Source organism: Amphibalanus amphitrite, unplaced genomic scaffold (assembly GCF_019059575.1).
Source record: "Amphibalanus amphitrite isolate SeventyFive unplaced genomic scaffold, NRLGWU_Aamphi_draft 002196F_arrow, whole genome shotgun sequence".
Lineage (NCBI taxonomy): Eukaryota > Metazoa > Arthropoda > Thecostraca > Balanomorpha > Balanidae > Amphibalanus > Amphibalanus amphitrite.
The window spans coordinates 28,062-52,189 of record NW_024883687.1 but is presented as its reverse complement, the minus strand read 5'-3'; the positions used below and the strand labels follow the sequence as shown (position 1 = coordinate 52,189).

Below are 24,128 nucleotides of genomic sequence, written 5' to 3'. Positions count from 1 at the left end.
ATGAGAATATATCAATATTAACGTACATTCTTTCATTCGGGAGCGGTTGAAGACGTTTGTGGCAAGAAATCAGGGGCGGCGGAAGAGGGAGTGCACGGTGTGCAGCTGCACCCTCAATTTCCATCCAAAAACATAGGCGTACAGCCCACCGCTAAAGTAATGTAGGGTTTTACCAATCTCAACGATTGGCTTTGACTGGATATTGTTTAATGCGGAGTGATCGAAAAGAAGATGTCAATAGCTAAAATTGCAGCTGCAAGAGTGACGATACATATAAGCTACATTCAAAGTTTCATTGTAGTCTGACTAATCGTTCCTAAGCTTCAGAAGCAGAACATACCCATGACTGAAACCGCACATTACTTCTGCTGTGGACTGTACATTGGCAAGCATATCTTTTTACACCCCATAATCCATCTTCGTTCGAAAGAGCGTAAAAAAATAATGACGAAATTTCTTCAGCCACTTTTTTGGTCAGGTCAAAGGTCAGGTCATGGTGAAGGCCAAATTTCGCCGATTTTCAGGTCGAATATCGACAGTTTACAAGATGCCGACGCATAACTCGGGAACCAATTAGAGCTACAGCACCGCGGAAAAGCGCATTTGATAGCCATATTAGCATGCTTTCTGGTTATTTCTCTTAGATTTGACCTAACGTCAACGGTTTTGCCTGCAAGGGGCAAAAGCTACTAAAAAGACAATTTTGGGGGAACAGTTTTTCTGCAATAACTTTTGACTCATGCCTTGCACGAGCCAAGGCCCAATGCAAGCGCTTTCTTTGATCCGACATCGTGTTCCTCTCGTCAAGACGCATCAAATTAACTACAATTTGACCTTGAAGGTCAACTTGAAAATTCGACCTCAGGTTCAAGTCATGATCTGACCGGAAATTGTCATGTTGCATATCAGTCGATCTGCATCGTCGAACCAAACACAACTAAGGCATTTTCATCGCTCTAGCATGCCTCTTTCAAAAGTTATTCGCGAAAAACTGTTAGATACCATTCGTGAACTGAGATGACCTCAGGGGCATAAAAAGGGTCACGGGTGCTATTTTCATGTTCAGTGTGTCAAAGTCACGTACAGTGTTTTATAGTGTTTAGAATAACTTTCGTCCAAAAGAGGTGGTTTTGAATTTCTCCCATTGACTTATAATAGATCGGTCGCAAAAGTGAGCTGACCTTAGGTCACCGATATGAAAATTCCGAAATATAAATTTTTGTACATGCTGTTGCCCTTATCAATCGCTGAAAGTTTCAAAGCGATCGGTCACTCAGTGTAGCTACGGCATACATGGAAACATTTCATGAGGTGAGGTCACTTGAAGTGACCTGGTGACCTGATCTTGAATGACCTTGGTTTGAAATTTTTACAACACGTGTAAAATTGATGGATGATGGAGCGCCGCCGTTTTTTTTAGATATCCGCGAAAAACCGCAGGAAAAACCGCAGGTGTTCAACCCCCCCCCCCCCAGCAGGGCGCCAACACACTTTGACGATTTGCCCCAGTAGTCAAAATTCCTTAGCCGAGGCCCTGACTACAGTTGTTATACATATCGAAAAACCGATAAACTTTTAGGCGAAAAAGGCACTATTCCAGGCCCATTTTTGATTTTTTTGCGATATCAGGTAAAAACAGAAGCTTCTTATCCTAGGAAAAATAAAATGGGAAATCTTTCAAAGGTGGCACACTACCTTTAAGATAACTTCGGAAAACTGTGTGAGATAGTGAACCCGAGCCGGTATGTGGGGTTGGTTTGTGAGCCGGTGTGTCAAACATGGGTGGTGCCTTCAAACACCTCCCAGCCTGGGACAGGTTATAAGTACCTAATGCGCAGGTCCAGGTGATATGAGGTGGAGGTAAGAACTGTAACTTTTTACCCTCGGTGAAGCAATGTGTGGGTTTTACAAACTAATATAAAGGCATGGCCTTCCATTTTTTCTTTAGTAAAATAAAACATCGTGTCAAGGCTGTGGCAAAAAATAAGTGGCTTAAGTCTGGTGAGAAAACAGGATTTCGGGGTACCCTATGTTTTGGCTCCTCTAGCCGGTGCTGACATTGGGTCACAAGGTAGTTCCCCGTTGGGGCTATCCAACACCGTTTCATGAACCCCAAGCTGTTCCGCCGCCTATGGCTTTAACTGGTACAATCAAGCAGTTATACATATCATTAGAATCAGCAGAGCCTGAGGAATTAAGCAATAGCAAAAACAAGCTGACTCCTTTCAATTTTTGAGCCCTGATCTGATAGTAGTCTCTTTAATCCGCGCTGTGCTGGTAGCCTGAACTTCCCGCCAAATGCTGGGTGGAGGGGCGTTTTCACGCCCCCCCCCCCCCTTCTAACTCGGCTCCTGGGCCACGTAGCGACACGAGGTAAGCGGCACTCGAAAGAGCGTCAAAAATAAGGGGAAAATACTTAGGTCATTTTTAAGGTCAGGTCAAAGGTTAGGTCACCAGAGGTCGTCAAAGGTCAAATTTAGTCAATTTCAGTAATTTGGAAACTGCCAACAGCTAACTCGGGAACCAATAGGGCTACAGCACCGCAGAAAAGCGCATTCGATAGCCTTTTTACAGACCTTTCTGACTAACGTCCTCAGATTTGACCTCAGGTCAACGGTTTAGCCTCCAGAGGGCAAAAACTGTAAAAATGGCTGTTTTCACGAAAAATGTTTTTCGGCAATAACTTTTGACTCAAGGGAGCTACGACATTACTTTTGGCAGCATCGTGTTCCTCTCGTCGAGACGCGACTTTAGGTCAAGGTCATGACCTGACCGGAAAGGGTCATGTTGCACATTAGTCGATCCGTATCGTCTACCTGAACACATCTGACGTGTTTTCGCCGCTCTAGCACGTCTCTATAAAAAATTATAGCCAAAAAACAACTGCTGGTGGCCGTTCATGACCTGAGCTGACCTCAGAGGCATACAAAGGGCCACAGGCATGGGCGCGGGAACCGGGGGGGGGGGGCAGTGGGGGCAGCTTGCCCACCTAACTTTAGGGCCGTGGGTCGGTGCCCCCACAACTTTAAGACGGAATACCGCACTTTTTTGCAAATGTTTTCTTTTTTGTTGAAAAAGCCAAGGGATGAAAAATAAGTGGCCTAAAACCGGCGGGAAAACTAAATCTGGGGGTACCCTAGGTTGATCTCTATCATGGTGTGCCCCCCAGTCTGAAAGTAGCTCCCGCGCCCCTGGCCACAGGTGCATTTTCCGATTCAGTGTGTCATGTTTACCAATGAAACGATGTTTGAGAGCGTTTTGAACGACATTCGTCCAAAAGAGGCGCATTTCAATTGTCTCCCATTGACTTATAATGGAAGAAGAGGTCACAAATTTGACCTGACACACATATCCAGATTTAAAAGTCACAGATAAATACCGAGATAATACATTTGATACATACTGTTACTAATATCAATCGCTGCAAGTTTCAAAGTGATCGTTCAGTCGTTGTAGCTATAGCGAGCCTTTGAACTTTTTTTCTGAGGTAAGGTCACTTAACGTGACCTGGTGACCTGACCTTAAACGACCTGGGTCTGACGATTTCACATGTGCGGAAATGATGTATGAACACGTGTACCAAAAATGGCGGCGCGCAGCACCGCCGTTTGATATTCGCGAAAACCCTGGGGGGAGTGTAACCCCCCCCCCAGCACGGCGCGGGTTATTACAACGGTGTTCTTATCCAAGAGATTAAGGCATCCCTTCCAAACACCTGTTCATTTTGCGCGTGTCACGTGAATTAGGGGTCACCCGAATGCATCGGGAATAGCCCCATACCTGGAAGGGATGAAGCTACTCTATATAACTAAAGACCGCAAATGAATCGGTCCAGCGTTTGCTGAAGCCTTGCAGAACCGTGACCACGGTCGGCCGGAATCAGTTTGGGATCATTTTTTGCACCTGCCTGGGTGACTCACGCACTTGGCACTGGTAAGTTTTTAGTCCTAGGCTTAGTGCTCCTTGTCCCCTATCGGCCACGTGACCGGCCACTGCACAGGAGCGGCGGCTGATAAAAGGGGGCTCCAAGAGGCGGAGCGGCACTGCGGCCCCTGGCTCCCTGTCGACTACCGGCGCGCTGACCGAGCTGCTGCCGGTGACCCTGTCTGCTGCCCCGCTCTCCCCCGGAATGGAGCCCGTCCGGAGCCTGCTGCTGCTGACCGCGCTGCTCGGCGCCGCCGCCGCCACCGAGGTCATCTGCTACTGGGGCTCCTGGAGCCACTACCGCACCGGTGAGCTAATCGGGCAGCTAGGAGGGCCGCAGCAGTACGGATCGGTCACCCGCGCTGGTGCTCCTGGAGCCACTGCCATGCCGGTCGCTCGCACGCTCCTGCTCTCTGGCTGCTCATTGCGCAGTGCAGCCTGGGCAGGGTTTCGCATGAAGCACGCCAGACATGGTTACGTTCAGTCACACACGAGAAAAATACAAAAGCAAATATTAGAAATAGCCATCGGCGATTTAGAATATTTGGTTTTGTATTGTAATCGGGAGTGAATAAACATATGGTATTGCATATCCGCGCCCCGCTGGGATCCTGGATTTGCACGCCCGGGTTGGAGGGGATGTTTGAACATCCCTCCCCTTGCTAACTCGGCTCCTGGGCCACATAACGACACGCCGCGCGGCAGGCGTCGTTCGCAATAGCGTAAAAAAGTATGACGAAATCACTTAAGCCATTTTAAGTCAGGGCATAGGTCAGGTCACCAGAGGTCATCGTACAGGGTGTCCCATAAGTTCGTTCTCACATTATGTTTGCATGTGAAACAGAGTACATTGCGTTTTGGTATATTTATGACCCCTCAATGTGCTCCCCATTAAATAGGCAAACACATGAATACATGCTGCGGCATGCCAACCGGCATGTTTGGCTGCATAGCAGGCTTAAAGTTAACCCAGACTGACTTGACATGCGCCGTGAGCTCCTCGAGGCTGGAACAGCGCTACGCTTCAACGAGCCTCAACTTCAGCATAACCAACAAATTTTTATGAAATTTTGATCCGATGAGGTGCCTGGCATGTGATCTTGCCACAAACGCCTGTCACAGTCTCCTTGCACCGCTTTTAAGCTTTGCTTGACCTGTGCACTGATGCACTGTCTTGCCTGAAGATGGGCCTACGACCTCCCGGATGCCATTTTCTCCTCTATAAATGTTTCATACTCGCGGTTCGAGTTCAGCTTGAGGGCTGAAATTCCTCCTAGATGTTCTTGGAAAAGCATTCTGCTTCCCAAAACTGTTTCCGGGTTGCCACTTGTAACTTGATCAACTCCAGAACGCCTATAACCCCACAACACAGTGACCCTGGCCTTTTGCATAGGAACATAACGGGACGAAATGAAGGCCTCCTCCTTCGCCCTTATGGGGTTGTTTTCGGGTTTGGACGGGTGTTTCATCTCGAACGTGGACTAGTTAGTCCAGATGACCTGGTTGATGTCATCAGCCCTCTAGTTTTGTTTAGCCTCAGGCATAACGAAACTCATGTTTGGCCATTTTAAGACGTTTTTGACTGTTTTGAGCCCTCCGGTAAGCAAAGCTTAAGTCACCTTGAGTTATGTACCCCGAAAGAACACTCTTAGACAGCTGGTAATCCATCCTGAAAAGTCTGTTTACCAACTTTCTAACCCTTTGACCTTTTTGATGGCCACTTTGGCGCCACACAGTTTTGGCCACTTGGCTCATTCCTGAGGGCTGGCTAGAAAGAGGATAAACTTGCAGTTATTGACTCCCAACAAATCATCGGCGTCACTTGCTGACTGTGCGTCCAGTTAGCGATGGATATTGGCTACAGACTGGTAGGCCTCAATCACCCTCAATCGTCGCGAATGGTCACGTGCTGAGTAAATACTGAGACGTACCCGTATCGGAGACCTCTATGTTGCGGCGTTAGCCGTCTCTGTAGGAAGCGGGCTCTCTAGCAAAAACTATTTTGTCTACAGAAATTAGCTACTGTGGAGCATATTTCTACCAGCCATGGCAACCATGTAAGCTCAGTTACGAACCAATTTCAGCGTGCCTTTAAGCAAGAAAGCCTAAAAACGTAAAATTTAGGTGAGAACGAACTTATGGGACACCCTGTAGGTCAAATTTTGCCAATTTCAATAATTTTCAATAATTCAATAATTTCAATAATTTTCGACAGACCGGCACATAACTCGCAACTGAAAAGAGCTACAGAGCCACAGAAAAGTGCATTTGATAGCCCCGTCATCCCTGTTAACACTTTTTCTGACTAATTCTCTCATATTCGACCTAAGACCAACGGCTTGGCCTGCAGGGGGCAAAAACTGTCATGAGTGACGTTTTTGGGGAGATGTTTTTTTCTGCAATAGCCTTTAACCCTCGCATTTGTAGCGGAGGGGGGGGGGGCGGATGGACACCCCCTGGGTTTTCGCGAATAACTCGCGCAAATAGCGGCCGATCGCGACAAAACTCTTATTGCTCTCAAGTTTATCCATGTTACACCTACCCGGAACATTTCGTGACCCTGACCCAAATGACCTTTGACCTGTGAACTATTTATCGAGACCGTGTCTGGGCGGAATCGCGATTCGGCGTATGTCAGCTTACGATATCCGCTCGTTTCTAGTCTTTTTGTGATTGTAGACGTTCGAACATGTGAAATGGTGGTGAAATGATGCTGGTCCTATGCATTATGACGGAGTCCAAGGTCACATGAAAGTCATTGACCTTTTTTATAATTCTAGTCCGAATGGTTGAATGGGCGGATTTGAGGAGTCGGAGCATAGCTTGTTAGCAAGCTTGTTAAGCATAGCTTGTTGTGCTGAATTTAACCCCACCACCCAATCGCACAATGCCAGTTGTATGGCAAAACTTTGTCCGAACGTTTAAAGGGAGATAATGAGCTTTCTTTTTCTTAAATAAAAATTACTCGACATCTATACTATTTCTACTGTAGTTTCTATAAAATATGAAAATTTCCTAGCACATTTTCGTATGTGAAAAAGGTTTTTATTTTTGCAAAAAAGGAGCAGTACTTGCAGTACTTGTAACACCCACCGAAATACGTTGTCCTTCTCTATAAAAAAGTCGCAGTATATGGCGCTTTTGTTTCAAACAGCGACGCTTGGGTTTTTGCTTATGTTATCGCCTTGTCGTTGCTTGGTTGTAAGGATTCTAATTTGAATTAGAGTTAATTCGGTTTAGAATTAATTAGATTCTAATTCGGGGGTACATAGTGCCTACTCTTCTTTGTTTCCAATGACACTGTTTACATTATTTTGCGCCACAAATGAACGGCATGCGCCAGAAACGCAGCCAAATCTTGCGATTGCGACTACGAAATTCATTATTCTGGCGTCAGAGCCTGAAGCGAAAAATACAAGCATATTTATTTCAAAAAGACTTCAGGTTTGTCGAACGGTGTTATGAGAATTTTGATAACAGTACTGCATAAGTTTTTCAGTGATGCCGCAAAAGTGTTGTATCTATCTTCTTTTATTGTGCAGTCGGCGGGACCGATTCAAAATTGAGTCGTTGCTACAAAATAGCAGCATATGGCGTCAGATGATGAACAGGAAAAATAGTTGCGTAAATTTAGACATAAACCACCCCAAAACCATGAATATCTTTTGAAGGTACTATAGACGACCATTAACTAACTAGATGTGATGAAGATCAAATGTAAGGAATACGCTCATTTTACAAAATTACATGCAAGTACCAAAAAGTGATGTAAGTACTTATTCAACGGTCATTTTCAGCGCTCCCCGCTAACGTGACTTCAAGTTGAGATGAAACGACATGGAACACAGTGCATTTGCGGCAAGGTACCGAATTGAGCAAAATGGTTTTAATTTACATTATAACTTGTTGTGTTTTGTCAGAAAATGGTCCTAACTCAGATTTTGTGGAAAAAGGTCATTATCTCCCTTTAACGTGGCAGCACAACCGCACACGGCCCCCTCCGCTCACTCACGTTATTTGGCTTCTGTGCGGCCCCTGCCACAGACGCGCACGCCATTACACGTAGGAGCTAAATGTGGCCGCCCACGCCGGGGCATGAACCGGGCCCTCGCCACCTGCTTAGCGTCAAATTCCGGCGCTTTAACCCTCGCCCGTATTGGTGTTTTTCCAGCCGCGAACGTATAAGGGGGGGGGGGGTCCGTTGGACCCCCCCTTGCCGTTTCGCCCCTGATCGAGCTAGAGCTTCGCGGAAAAAACGAGCGTGTTGCCCGTCACGAGAGGAAGCCGATGATACCTAATTTTAAGTTCCTAAGTCATTGGTTGACCTTGCAGGTCAGGTCAATGACCCAAAAGTCGGGAAAATCGGGACCTGTTAGAACGTTGTAAAGTGTGGCTGCTATGTGGTTTTTCGGGGCGCTGATCACGAATATCATGTTAGTTTTGATCACAGATGATGTCTTTATGCATTTAGTCCAGGTCGGGTCAGGTCAGGTCAGGTCAACCAGTAGGGGTCCTGCCGGGTATTCCTAGTAGGTGTCAACCGCCTCTGACAGCTTCGTAACATGTTACGAAGGCACCAAAACTACTTCGTAAATGTTAATATGGTTGCTAAATTCGAATTCAGCTCCAAAAACTGGCCTAGAAACATGTAAAACTCGAAAAAGTGAACCGAGGTCACCAAAGGTCAATGACCTGACCTGACCTTCAGGTGACCTTGACACCCACCCTAATGCATGGGGGCAGCATCATATCACATGTTTGAACGCTTGAAACCACGAAAAGACTGCAAACGCGCGGCTAATGCGAGCCGACATACGCCGAATCGCGATTCCGGCCAAACATGGTCTCGAAAAGTAGGTCACAGGTCAAAGGTCATTGGGGTCAGGGTCATGAAATTTTCAGGGTAGGTGTAAAATTGATTAACGCGAGGGTACTGAAAGTTTCGTCGCGATCGGCCGCTTTTTACGCGAGTTATTCGCAAAAAAACATGGGGGGTCCGTTCGACCCCCCCCCCTATACGGGCGAGGGTTAATCCACTCGGCCACTGAGAAGACATAAGCTTTCTGGACTTTAGTTCACTTTTTCGAGCTTGACATGTTTCTAGGGTAGCTGTTGGAGCTGATTTCGAATTTATCGACCATTTGAACATCTACGAAGTCGTTTTGACGTCTTTGTAAAATTGTACCACGCCATTAGTTGATGATGATTTGGTGTTTTAGGGCGCACCAGCAATGAGGCTATATGGCTAACCACGCCGTTATTTGTGGTTGACAGTCGCCACCTACTAAAAAGTATGCCCTCCACTTTTTAGCGGCAACGGAATCGCTGAGTTTATCGTTAATAGCGTAAGGACTGTACGACTTGGGCCACCAAATTTTAGACACAACTTAGGGCAGCCATTTTGCACGTGTCCTAGGAGTTTTGTGCTCCAGTGGCCTCAGGTCAGGTCACAAGGTCACACAAACCGGTACATGGTCAAAATTGCAATGAAAATACGTTATTTTATCAATGAAATCTAGGGCCTTGTCCATCAATTCGATTAAAACTGGCAAGATATGCTAAGCTCTTCGAGTTGTATAATTTACATCCAGGTCTTTCAAGTTCGGGTGACCTGAGGTCACCTAGAAATCACGACAATTTTAAGAAAATTTTTCCGAATAGCTCAAATTTTAAAAGCATGCTCCATTTCAACGTTTTTGTGTTGTTTTAGCTCTATTAGATGAATTCGTGACTTCGGTGTTTGCTTGCTTAAAAAACATTTGGGTCAGGTCATCTGAGGTCAAATGAGGTCAAACTACGTTTTTGATAATAACTTCGCACGTAATGAAGCTAGAGCTTAAAATGGTGTCATTGCGTTCCTTGTGATCAGCCGAATCGAAGGATATGCGATGTGTTGCAATTTGGCTAGGTTGAGCTTATTTAATTAACCAGTAAAACACCGGGGCGACCAACGGAGCGAGCGAGAAGGTGGGTCTTGCACGTGCGAATTGCGAGGGGGTAGGTACCTCCAACTAGCCTGTGCACTGCACCCTACGAACCGGTCTCTAGGGATGTGCTAAATTTGGGCGCAATCGGCCTAGCCGTTCTCGAGATCTGGAAGCGGCACCCTGCACGTGCGCACGTGCAAAATGGGTCCCAACTGACTTGCACGGCACCCTACTAACCGGTCCCTAACCATGTACCAAATTTCAGCGCAATCGGTTCAGCCCTTCTCGAGATCTAAAATCGACACCTGCAAGTGCGCACGTGCAGCAGCACCCCAACTGTGGCACATGGATATGCATTGCCTACCTAGTGGGTGCCTGCCTACATGCCAACTTTCAGCGCAATCGGCCCAGTAGTTACCGAGATATTACAGTTTTTACAAAACTGACACCTCTTTGTTTTGCACATGGCACGTGCAAAAGGGGTCACCCACATGCATCGGGAATAGAAATGCTTGGAAGAAGGAGTGAAGCTATCCTACAAAAATTACCGCATGTAAATCGGTCAAGTGGTTGCTGAGATATAAGCGTCGCAAAAGCGTGACTACGGCCGGCCGGCCGCTCATACTCAGACATTTTCGTTATTCTACGTAGGACTCCGCTCGTTTCGCGTAATCCGTAATAAGCGAAGAACTTTTGACCTGTTTTAGCGAAATTTTTACATTAATCTTCCCCAAAAACCCTAAATATTGACCTAAAGCAACCAAATTTGCACAGGGTCGAGATCTTCTATGGCCCTACCAACCCTAAAAATTTGGTGATACTTAGTGCCATAGGAGCCAATCGCCGGGGGGCGTCCCCCCTGGCCGCGGGCTAAAGTACACGCATCAGAAAACTTGCAAAAAATATAGAACACTTTTTCTGCAATACCCATCTTCGATATGTTACACTACTGTGTTTTAGCACCATCTTCATTTTTTTAGTCGATACAGTCTAATAAAATATATTACCTATTCTGAACTCAAAAGGTAAAGTTAAAGCTTGACTTCGGATTAAAGACATTCCCTGATAAGAAAAGATCATGCTGCATATTACGCGATCTCTATTGTAGAACTGAAAATTTCAGGGCGCCCTTCGTTGCTCAGTTATGTATGAATCAAAAGTTATATTCGAATACTGCTGGTGACTTTGTATGACGTCCCTGTATCACTGTGTTACTGTGTCTGTATCACTGTGTCAATGTGTCACACGGTGTTTGCGTCACTGTGTCAATGTGTCACACGGTGTTTGCGTCACTCTGTCTGTCGTTATGCCTTTAAGTCACTTTGCTGTGTTACTGTGTCGCTAAGTCACAGTGTCTGTGCCACTGTGTCTGTGACTGTGTCTGTGTCACTGTGTCTGTGCCACTGTGTCTGTGACTGTGTCTGTGTCACTGTGTCTGTGACTACATATGTCACCGTATCACTGTGCCACTGTGTCAGTATGTCACCATGTCACTGCGCCACAGTGTCTGTATCTGTGTCACTGTGTCTGTGCCACTGTGTCTGTGACTACATACCCTAGTGAAAAAATCCTTAAGGACAATCCTATGTATTTCTTCAGGACGATCCTCAACAAAATCCTTGTACGAAATTGATACACAATACTTAAGGATTTTGTTAGAAATTCCTTAAGGATTCTGCGGAAAATCCGTAAGGATTTTTAGCTAAATAAGGATCTCCTTAAGGATAGCTAAATCCTTAAGGATCTCTGATAGTCTTTAAGGACATTGGTAATAATCTTTAAGGACTTTGTGGTTCTTCCTTAAAGATTGGTAGCAAAATCTTTAAGGATCTTTGCGACAATCCTCAAGGATTTGAGGCTATTCCTTAATGAATAATATATAAATCCGTAAGGATTAAGTCCTAGCAAACACATTTGTACGGTCTCTGGTGCTATATTTTTTATTTGAAACAAGCACACTTAGCCATTTCATTGCCAGGAATGGAGCAGCAACCAACCACAGGCAACCGGGTATACATTTATGGAGCTCTAGGCATTCGCAGGTTGCAGCTGAGGCTCCGAGAAATATAAGCCGAGGACTTCCGAAAAACATATTTACAGGAAGATAAGTCTACACTTTTTTCAAGTCAGCCACGCTTCAGATATTATCACGTCACACGTCCTCGGCCGCCGCTCCTCCGCCATCCACATTCAACACATCTTGAGCGGTTGAGTCGCCCGTCGCCTGTCGAGTCTCGCATCCTGCGTTCCTGCAACAAGGCGGATATTCCTATGTAATAACAGTAATATATTGATCAACAATGCCTACTCAAAGGATCACGAATTCTACTCTTAGGCTTAGACTGCAGTCCCAGCCAAAGAATATTGGTGAGCCTTTGAGTAAATTCCGTTCAGTCATTTCCAACTTAGATGCCTGTGTATGTTCATTTAGCATCACATATGCACCTACGTCCTACTACCCTGAATCTATTCTATTATACATATTTACCTGGGCCTCGTTCCAAGGCATGACGCTAAAAGACGCTACTGGTAGCACTTTCATTTGCCGCAGCCAAATGAATGACGACGACGATCGCCATTAATTGAAGTGAACGTTTCAGCGACGGTTTTTGTATCTATCAATGCAATAACTAGGATCAATTATCTCATTGTTACACAGCATGGCAGAAACTTACATGGCCCGAAGAGGAGACGGCAGACGGCACAACACACTCAACAGACTCGTCCGCATCCCGCGAGCGGCAGCGGCACAATGCGACAGGGGTACGCGCGGTCTACCCTCTTGCCGGAGGCGAGGATCAGACCGCCCGCTGCCGCCCGTACAGTCTTTAAAACGGGCAGAGGTCGCTAAATTCCAGTCGGTACGGTCTCTGAAAAAGCACAGCGCAAACACTGTGGCACCGGTGACACTAAGAGTAAGGCCAAACGATATGCATACTGTGGCACTTGGTTGAGATACCAATAGGTACCTTTTATCAGAACTATTCGTCTATCTGATTTGGAGTCTGGGTGAACCCAGCGTGGACATTTAGTTGATCATCCCAGCTAAATATTAATTCTGAGTTAAGATAGCCAAATTGTTATCCCTGGCTCACAATCACCGGTTTTGGCACTCGCAATATCGAGAAATGCCAAAAATCGAAAATATTTAATTTCAAAGCCGCAGCACAAAAGTTGGCGAGGCCTGGCAGTGCCCCCGGCCATAGAGTTGTGGGGGCAAGCTGCTCCCACTGCCCCCCTCGCCTCCCGGTTCCCGCGCCTATGATGATAACGAACGCTGCTTTGGTCCGTCACAAAGTTTTTACATGCCGTATATGTCATATGATTAAGAAATTAACGGATACGGAGCACGGAATAATACTAGGGAGGATTCAATCACTCCATAATTATTGACGTACTGGCTGCATCGGCTATCCTGAAGGATTAAGCGTTACTAGCAATTTCCTTACGGAATACTGAGCGATCCTTAAGGATACCAAACATCGCCCTAAAATCCTTACGGATCGGCGAATGCATCCTTAAGGATTCAAGAGGGTCCGTAGAATCCTTAAGGATTTCACATCTGATCCATATGGGTCCTTATGGATCCTTAAGGATTGTGGGGATTCTGGCGAAATCCTTGAGGACTTTTTCACTAGGGTATGTCACCATGTCACTGCACCACTGTGTCTGTGTCTGTGTCACCATGTCACTGCATGACTGTGTCTGTGTCTGTGTCTGTGTCTGTGTCAGTATGTCACCGTGTCACTGCACGACTGTGTCTGTGTCTGTGTCTGTGTCTGTGTCACTGTGTCACTGCGCCACTGTGTTACTGTATCACCGTGTCACTGTGCCACTGCGCCACTGTGTCTGTGTCTGTGTCTGTGTCTGTGTCTGTGTCTGTGTCTGTGTCTGTGTCTGTGTCAGTATATCACTGTGCCACTGTGCCACTGTGTCTGTGTCTATGTCACTGTGTCACTGCGCCACTGCGCCACTGCGTTACTGTATCACCGTGTCACTGACCCACTGTGTTACTGTATGTAACTGTATGTTACATACAGTTACTGTATCACCGTGTCACTGTGCCACTGCGCCACTGTGTTACTGTATCACCGTGTCACTGTGTCACTGCGTGTTACTGTATCACCGTGTCTGTGTCAGTATGTCACTGTGTCACTGCGCCACTGTGTCTGTGTCTGTGTCTGTGTCTGTGTCTGTGTCTGTGTCAGTATGTTACTGTATCACTGTGCCACTGCGCCACTGTGTCTGTGTCTATGTTACTGTATCACTGTGTCACTGCGCCACTGTGTCTGTGTCTGTGTCTGTGTCTGTGTCTGTGTCTGTGTCTATGTTACTGTATCACTGTGTCACTGCGCCACTGTGTCTGTGACTGTGTCGCTGTGTCACTGCGCCACTGTGTCTGTGTCACTGTGTCACTGTGTCTGTGTCTGTGTCACTGTGCCACTGCGCCACTGTGTCTGTGTCTGTGTCTATGTCACTGTGCCACTGTATCACTGCGCCCCTGTGTCTGCAGGCCTGGGGACGGTCACGGCCGAGGACCTGGACCCGCACCTGTGCACCATATACGTGTACTCGTTCGCCAAGCTCAGCCCGTCCACCTACCAGATGGAGATGTTTGACCCGTGGCTGGACGGCCACCTCCGGGTGAGCGACGCGAGCCCGTGCCGGCTCCGCAGCCTGCTGCCGGCCGGCCACAAACTCCCTCTCTCTGCCTCCCTCCCTCCTCTCTCTCCTCTCTCTCTCTCTCTCTGTCCCTCTCTCTCTCTCTCTCTCTCTCTCTCTCTCTCTCTCTCTCTCTCTCTCTCTCTCTGTCCCTCTCCCTGTGCTGAATCTACCTGTTTGTGGTCGTCAATTTGTCTATTTCTCATCAACTAATGGCCTCGCTACAAAATTCAGTATCTGCGATATGATTCTGTATCGATGCAAATAATGCAGGATTCGTCACGAGCACACGATTTGATTCGCCCTCGCGAATAATGAAGGTCGTTTGGTGTGTTTGCTGTGTCACTGAGTGCAGTGTACCGGCTGTGAAAACTAGCACTGAACTGGCTGTCCGCAGAACTACGAGAGGTTCCTCTCTCTGCGGAAAAGGAATCCGTCGCTGAAACTGCTGCTGGCGCTGGGCGGCTGGACCGACTCGCTGCACCCCAAGTACTCCATCATGCTGGCCAGCCCGGCGCTGCGCGCCTCCTTCACGGCCGGCGCCGTCCAGTTCCTGCAGCAGCACGGCTTCGACGGCCTGGACCTGGACTACGAGTACCCGTCGGCGGCCGACCGGGCCGGGTTCGCCGCCTGGGTGACCGAGCTGCGCGCCGCCTTCCAGCCGCACGGACTGCTGCTCACCGCCGCCGTCACCGCCAGCGCCGCCAAAATCGACGCCGGGTACGACGTGCCGGCCGTCTCGGCGGCGCTCGACTTCATCAACGTGATGGCGTACGACCTGCACGGGCCGTGGGAGGCCACCGCCGACCACCACGCGCCGCTGCTGCCGCGCGCCTCGGACGCCGGCAGCGGCCTGGACTTGCAGTCCGTGATGGAGGCCTGGAGGAGCCGCGGCGCGCCGGCCTCCAAGCTGGCCGTGGGCGTGCCGCTGTACGGCAAGAGCTGGACGGTACCCGGGGCCGACAAGGGGCCGCCGGCGGCCGGCCGGGGCGCAGCGCGCGCCGGGCCCGTGACCAGGGAGGCCGGCACACTCTCCTACCTGGAGATCTGCCACAACGTCCGCGCCGGCTGGAGCGTGGTCACGGTGGGTCGGCCCGGCCTCCTCTCAGGCGCGCCTCCTCAGGCCTCCTCTCAGGCGCGCCTCCTCAGGCCTCCTCTCAGGCGCGCCTCCTCAGGCCTCCTCCCGGCCTCCTCTCAGGCGCGCCTCCTCCCGGCCTCCTCCCGGCCTCCTCCGGCCTCCTCTCAGGCGCGCCTCCTCAGGCCTCCTCAGGCCTCCTCTCAGGCGCGCCTCCTCCCGGCCTCCTCCCGGACTCCTCTCAGGCGCGCCTCCTCAGGCCTCCTCCCGGCCTCCTCTCAGGCGCGCCTCTTCAGGCCTCTTCAGGCCTCCTCAGGCCTCCTCCCGGCCTCCTCTCAGGCGCGCCTCCTCAGGCCTCCTCCCGGCCTCCTCTCGGGCGCGCCTCCTCCCGGCCTCCTCCCGGCCTCCTCTCAGGCGCGCCTCCTCCCGGCCTCCTCCCGGCCTCCTCCGGCCTCCTCTCAGGCGCGCCTCCTCCCGGCCTCCAGGCCTCCTCCCGGCCTCCTCTCGGGCGCGCCTCCTCCCGGCCTCCTCCCGGCCTCCTCTCAGGCGCGCCTCCTCAGGCCTCCTCCCGGCCTCCTCCGGCCTCCTCTCAGGCGCGCCTCCTCAGGCCTCCTCAGGCCTCCTCTCAGGCGCGCCTCCTCCCGGCCTCCTCCCGGCCTCCTCTCAGGCGCGCCTCCTCAGGCCTCCTCCCGGCCTCCTCTCAGGCGCGCCTCCTCCCGGCCTCCTCCCGGCCTCCTCTCAGGCGCGCCTCCTCAGGCCTCCTCAGGCCTCCTCTCAGGCGCGCCTCCTCTCGGCCTCCTCCCGGCCTCCTCTCAGGCGCGCCTCCTCAGGCCTCCTCCCGGCCTCCTCTCAGGCGCGCCTCCTCCCGGCCTCCTCAGGCGCGCCTCCTCAGGCCTCCTCCCGGCCTCCTCCCGGCCTCCTCTCAGGCGCGCCTCCTCCCGGCCTCCTCTCGGCCTCCTCTCAGGCGCGCTCACCTATCTACTTATACGCAAAAATTAAAATGAAATGGGATAAAGGAGACATATGAGAGAAATGATGGCCTTGCCATTCAGTTTTCAGGCAGACGCATTTGGTTTCATTTCATTTGGTTTCACATTTTGTTTCATTCAGCGCTTACTAGAAAAACCCACAAATGGTCAAGATGAGTACCTACATACGTACGGCCCTTCAGGTATCAAGTGGTTGGTTGCCAACATCACAATAATCTATCTGCATTGATGAATACGTCTAATTGCTGTTGAAAACCACAGCCGAAATGTGTGCACGAACCCTCTTCTCATTTCTATTGAGTCATTTTGCAGGAGTGTCTCTGTCATTTAACCCTCGCATGTGTAGGGGGGGGTCGGATGGACCCCCCCCCCATGGTTTTTCGCGAATAACTCGCGTAAAAAGCGGCCGATCGCAACGAAACTTTCAGTACCCTCGCATTGATCAATTTTACACCTACCCTGAAAATTTCATGACCCTGACCCAAATGACCTTTGACCTGTGACCTCTTTTCCGAGACCATGTTTGGCCGGAATCGCGGTTTCGCGTATGTCGGCTCGCACTAGCCGCGTGTTTGCAAGCTTTTCGTGGTTTCAAACGTTCAAACATGTGATTTGATGTTACTCCCGTGTGTGTCAAGGTCACCTGAAGGTCAGGTCAGGTCATTGACCTTTGGTGACCTCGGGTGACCTCGGGTCACTTTTTCGAGTTTTACATGTTTCTAGGCTAGTTTTTGGAGCTGAATTCGAATTTAGCAACCATTTGAACATTTACGAAGTAGTTTTGGTGACTTCGTAACATGTTACGAAGCTGTCAGAGGCGGTTGACACGTACTACGAATACCCGTCACGACGCCTACTGGTTGACCTGACCTGACCTGACCCGACCTGGTCTAAATGCTTCAAGACATCATCTGTGATTAAAACTAACACGATATTCGTGATCAGCACCCCAAAAAACCCCTTAGCAGCCACACTTTACGACTTTCTAACAGGTCCCGATTTTCCCGACTTTGGGTCATTGACCTGACCTGGAAGGTCAACCAATGACCTAGGACCTTAAAATTGGGTATCATCGGCTTCCTCTCGTCACGGGCAGCACGCTCGTTTTTTCCGCGAAGCTCTAGCTCGATCAGGGGCCAAACGGCAAGGGGGGGGGGTCCAACCGACCCCCCCCCCCTACACATTAGAAGCTGGCAAACGCCGCACACATGCGAGGGTTAAAGCTATTACACCAAAAGCACAGTAGGCTAACCAACCACTCTTTTGCTGGAGTGCCGTACATACGTCCGTAGTAAATGAAAAGATATAAGGCGATCATTCCATGAATTTTTAAATATTGTCAGTAAAGTATTCCTTTGTGTACAATTCTAAGCCACAGCGTCCAAGAGCGTAGTTTTGTGAGTCGCTGCCCCACCGGTCTCCACCTGCCGAGTCCTCCGGAATATGTGACTGGCCGTCTGACGACGTGTCGCTGCCGTCAGGACCCCGCCGGGAAGATCGGCCCGTACGCCTACTCGGGCGACCAGTGGGTCGGCTACGACGACACCGCCATGGTGGCCGCCAAGACCCGGTGGGCCGTCAGCCAGGGCTTCGGGGCCGTCATGGTCTGGGACGTCAGCTATGAGGATGTCAGGTGAGTCAAACGGACAGTCGACATACTGCGCTGTCGACATACTGGGCTGTCGACATACTGGGCTGTCGACATACTGGGCTGTCAACATACTGGGCTGTCGACATACTGGGCTGTCGACATACTGGGCTGTCGACATACTGGGCTGTCAACATACTGGGCTGTCAACATACTGGGCTGTCGACATACTGGGCTGTCGACATACTGGGCTGTCAACATACTGGGCTGTCGACATACTGCGCTGTCGACATACTGCGCTGTTAACATACTGGGCTGTCGACATACTGGGCTGTCGACGTACTGGGCTGTCGACGTACCAGGCTGTCGACATACTGGGCTGTCAACATACTGGGCTGTCGACATACTGGGCTGTCAACATACTGGGCTGTGACATACTGGGCTGTCAACAATAACATACTGGGCTGTCGACATACTGGGCTGTCGACATACTGGGCTGTCGACATACTGGGCTGTCGACATACTGGGCTGTCGACATACTGGGCTGTCGACATACTGGGCTGTCGACATACTGGGCTGTCAGAATACTGGGCTGTCGACATACTGGGCTGTCAACATACTGGGCTGTCGACATACTGGGCTGTCAACATACTGGGCTGTGGACATACTGTGCTGTCAACAAGGGACCCTCTCTCTCTCTCTCTCTCTCTCTCTCTCTCTCTCTCTCTCTCTCTCTCTCTCTCTCTCTCTCTCTCTCTCTCTCTCTCTCTCTCTCTCTCTCTCTTTCTTTCTCTCTCTCTCTCTCTCTCTCTCTCTCTCTCTCTCTCTCTCTCTCTCTCTCTCTCTCTCTCTCTCCCTCTCTCTTTCATCTCATGTTACCGTTTCACTCACTGTGATAATGTTTCCAGAAATACGTGCGGCGGCGGCGCCTGGCCACTCATGTCCGCCATTGTCGAGAGTCTCGGCTCTGCGGGACCGTCCAACACCACCACCACCAGCACCACCAGCACCACCAGCACCACCACCAGCACCAGCAGCACCACCAGCACCACCGCGCCGAGCCCAACAGAGGGTGGGCCTGCACGTGAGTTCACCGGCCGCCTCCAGCTTTCCCAGGCCAGGGCCGGGCGGAGCCGCGAGCTGTCCTGTTCGAAAACCTACCGGACGCAGCCGAGGCCTAATGGGCGCAGCGATTTGTGATACACTTATCCTCGGGATACTGGCCTTACACATGCAAAAAATTAACAAAATATCTCAAAAACTGCCTGAGATATAGCCATTTGAATGACTAAAAAAGTAGCGACTTTTCTTATGACGTCACAATATTTTCAGTATTTTTGCTTGAAATCAGTCAGGAGTAATATTTATGATTCTTGTCAACCTTTTGCTGACTGAATAGGTATGATCCTTTACGTGACTAAAGTCACTTTAACGTAAACAAATGTTTTTCGTTGTAAACCGGTACAATTTGATCTTATTTGAACTTCCTGTGACGTCATAGGTCCAAGAAAAATGGTCAAGGAGGTTATTACCTTCAAGTCAATCAATTTTGCACATACCCTGAAAATGTCATGACACTGACCAATATTACCTTTGACCTGTGACCTATGTCTTTAGACCATGTGTGGCCTTGATTCGCGATTCGGCGTATGTCGGCTCATATTATCCGCCCGTTTGCCGTCTTTTTGTGGTTTTAAACGTAAAAACATGTGAAATGATGCTGGTGCCATGCATTATGGTGGGTGTCAAGGTCACCTGAAGGTCAGGTCAGGTCGCTGACCGTTGGTGACCTTGGTTCACTTTTTAGAGTTTAACATGTAAATAGGTTGGTTTTTGGAGCTGATTTCGAATTTAGCAACCATTTGAACATTTGGAAAGTAGTTTTGGTGCCTTCGGTACCTATATGTAACAAAGCTGTCAGTGGTGGTTAACCCCTACTATGAATACCCGGCAGAACGCCTGCTGGTTTACCTGACCTAACCTGACCCACCTGGCCTGAATTCATGGTACATCATCGGTGATCAATGCTAACATGAAATCCGTAATCAGCACCCCGAAAACCGCTTAGTAGGCTCACTTTACAAAGTTCTGAGCCTGACAGGTCCCGATTTTCCCGACTTTTTGGTCATTGACATGACCTGTAAGGTCAGCCAATGACCTAGGACCCCAGATCTCCCGCTGAGGCCGGCCCGCTGAGGCCGGCCCCGCTGAGGTCGGCCCCGCTGAGGTCGGCCCCGCTGAGGTCGGCCCCGCCCGCTAAGGTCGGCCCCGCCCCGCTGAGGTCGGCCCCTGTGAGGCCCGGAGGTCGGCCCCGCCCCGCCCCGCTGACGGCCGTGGCCCGCTCCCCACAGCGGCGTGCTCGGCTTCCGGCGGCGCTGCGCCGGACCCGCGCGACTGCGCCACCTACGTGCTGTGCGCCGGCGGCGCGGCCCACACGTTCCGGTGCCCGCAAGGCACGCTGTTCGACCCCAGCCGAGGCTACTGCAACTGGGCCAGCCTGGTCAGGTGAGACGCGGCTGGCTACCGGCGGACCATCAGCCCAGTCACCGGCCCGGCCCGCCTGCAGGCTGTAATACCAACCAGTCACGGCTGGGCTTGACTGATCCTGGCTGTGCTGTGCTGTGCTGACTCAGAGTCAGTCAGGGCTGTGCTGTGCTGTGCTCTGCTGACTCGGAGTCAGTCAGGGCTGTGCTGTGCTGACTCCACTGAACTCTATAATGTGGAAGGCGCATCGGCCGCCAGATGGTGTCCAACGGTGCCGCCCTGTTGCGCAATGCGCAGACCAGGAAGCGGCCGCCGCCTGTGTTGGGGAATAGGGAATTCGGGACCTCGATTTACGTTTGCGGTCGCTGCATCCGTTACGTTCAAGCTATGTGGACACGGAACCCGGCATCTTACGCAGAATTGAGTGGGGAACAAGATGAAATCCTAAAAAATCCTTAGATACAAGGAACTAATACGTTAAACCCTTATAAGTCAATGGGGAAATATGAAAATTGCTATTTTGGCGCCGAGAATGATCTGAAACTATCTCAAGCATATAGAATCATGATTTCATGCACTCTTTGCAAGGTTCTATGCTTCATATTTGCATTGTTGCCCTTGCGTGACGTCATTTGTGACGTCACAAGGGTCACATTTTTTTCAATAACTCCCGATCAAATTGAGCTAGCGAGTCGGGAAAGCCACCAATGGACTCAGGAAGACCTGCCAAATCGAATGATATGCGACATGACCTCTTTCGACCAACTTCGTGACCTGGGGGTGCTGACCTGACCTTGACCTGAGGTCAACACCCTTAGTTGACCTGACCCGAACAAAAAGTATATCACTCGATGCGCCTGAGCTAGCTGAACACGATGATGCCAAAATCGCGGCTCCACGGTCATTTTTGGCGAAGCTATTTACCAAAAGTCGAACCCGTGCCTTAGATCACTTGACCTGACCTCAGAGGTCACCGGTTGACCTGAGATCCTTACAGCGGGTTCCTACCAGTCACTCTTTATTATATTTTGCCGCATACGACCACTTTACCGCTTAATTCTAGTTTAATTAGCGGCGCATTAGCGAGGTGGGTTCAGTCAACCCCCTCGGCCGGGGCAAATGTAGGTCCGGCGAGTGAACTTGAGGAATTCTGAAGATACGATCGTGTTCCCCACTCAATTCTACGTAAGATGCCGGGTTCCGTATCTACGTAACTCGAACGTAACGGATACGGCGGCCGCAAACGTAAATCGAGGTCCCGAATTCCCTATTCCTCAACACAGGCGGCGGCCGGTTCTTGGTCTGCGCAATATGGCCGCCACCGTTAGACACTACGGCCAATAGGATTGAAGCGGCAGTGCTCCCCTGTGGCTGACTCTCAGTCGCCTCATGTCAGTCCAGTGCCGACAGGTTACGAAGCTCTGCTACGTCATTAGTCTCAAAAGATCACAAAGCCATCACAATAAATGACCACCTGGGAGTGGGACTAATGGAGCGGCCGGGCGGGCGGGCGCGCCCAATGTGACACGCGCCGCTCCGACGCCGCTGTCCGCTGACGGTGCTCTGCGCTGCCCGGCAGGTGCTCGGCGGCTCCGGAAGGGGGCGCCACTGCCACCGTGAAGCCGAGCACGGCGGCGTCCGTGCCCGCTCCGCCGGCGCCGACCTCGACTCCCGCGCCGAGCCGACCGTGTAAGTGACACGCCCCCCACCCCGGCCCGACAATAAACGCAGCCGCCGTAAACTCAAACACGGGAAATGTCTATTGTCAGTGGTCAGTAAATGGAGCAGCGGGCGGGTAGATGCTATACACTACATACTACACGACTAGCAGGGCTGCAGCGGGCAGCCCTCACTGCAGCCACCAGGAGTCGGCCGAGGCCGCGGGCCACTCACCCACCGCTGACACAGAGACACCCCTGTGCCGCAGTCACGTGTCCCAGCGCCGACGGCTGGTTCGCCGACCCGGAGGATTGCCACCGCTTCTACAAGTGTCTGAGCGGCGCGGCGCACCGGGCCGCCTGCCCGGCCGGCACCGGCTGGAACCAGGCCATCTCCAGCTGCGACTGGGCCGCCCGCGTCGGCTGCGTCTAGCCGCTCGGCCCGCGTCGGCTGCGTCTAGCCGCTCGGCCCGCGGCGGCTGCGGGTAGCCGCTCCGCAGGGGTTGGCTGCGCGACTACGCTAAGTGAGCAGACGGTGTGATTCCGTGGGATATGAACGTAACGTAACACGACCTTACTGCCGACATGGTAATGAATGTGAGCCAGACGCCCCATCTCTGTATATCAAACGGTTATCCCATGCTTTCCAGTATGATTATATGGCAAAGTGTTGTGATTCGTGCCACTGCGACGTAAAGCGGCGGCTGCTTTTGTCTTCCGAAGTTCGCAAGGAAGCGACAATGTAGGGCAATGTTACGCTGAGGTGATGTCATTGCAGTGCTCAAGGCAAGCAGATCTTTTGCATTGCAGATAACGGACTGATTACAGATTAGACTTTGCGCCACCTCGTTTATTTTGCGTTGCGCAGCTATTACACAGTTTCTGTTAGAGCGTGCAACAAATTTGCGGAAGAAATCGTACGACTGCAAGGCACTTTTCGTCAATTTCGTTAATTGACCTGTTGTAATGCGTGTGTGCGTATGTACAAAAGAGAATACACATTGAAATATGATGTGCTGTTTTAGTATCTTCCTTTACGAAAAATTATGAGTGACTGGCCGTGGTCACACTTTTGATAGGCTTAACCCGCGCCCTGATGGGGTCTGTCGAGCAACGTGGTCTGATGGGGGGGGGGGCATTTTGCCCCCCCCCCCCAAGATCTCGAGAACCACGCAACATAGCGACAAGCGGCAAACGGCGTTGGATATCCCCAACGGGGAACTACCTTGTGACCCAATTTCATTGACCTCGGCGAAACCGATGACGTCACAGGTCAGGTCAAAGGTCGAATTTTCACCGTTTACAGGCATTTCAAGAAATGCGTTGTAAAATCGAGTAAAATGCATTTCATTGAAAATAATCCATGGTGAAATGTTCGTCAAACACATATTTTGCTATTTGAGGTCAGTGACACCAGGTCAGGTCACAGAGGTCAGGTCACTGAGGGTCACAAATTAAAAATATCATGTGATGCATGTTTTATGGTCCATTTTGTATGCCAAATGCGATTATGTGGGACAGGCAGCCCTTGGGGTCAGTTGAGATTATGTTTTGGTGAAGGTCAGGTCAAGGTCAGGTCAAGGTCAGGTCAAAGTCAGGTCAAGGTCAGGTCAAATAAGGTCAAATTTCAAAGTTGATATTTTTGCATAAAATGGGTATCGATTCGATGCAACTCGTCACGGGGAGTTCAATGGTGGTCTCCGTTTTGCGCTACGAGGTCTAGTATTGCTAAAAATTGAGTTCAAAAATTTGACGGCATCAATTTTTACCAGTTTTTTCGCTATAAACTGGCCAAAAAAAAGAGGTATTGATCTAAAATTT

General features: G+C 50.3%; 1 protein-coding gene across 1 annotated transcript; it reads left to right on the top strand.

Annotated features, from left to right (window-relative positions):
• Nucleotides 1–4,000: 4,000 nt before the first annotated feature.
• On the top strand, nt 4,001–23,319 carry LOC122376552 (acidic mammalian chitinase-like; the record flags this gene model as incomplete). Its single annotated transcript, XM_043356450.1, has 8 exons — nt 4,001–4,232; nt 14,365–14,495; nt 14,911–15,597; nt 18,059–18,210; nt 19,074–19,249; nt 20,517–20,670; nt 22,229–22,338; nt 22,577–23,319. Coding segments are annotated over 8 exons (1,806 nt in total), but the record flags the coding sequence as incomplete, so codon positions are not given.
• Between the last annotated feature and the right edge of the window lie 809 nt (nt 23,320–24,128).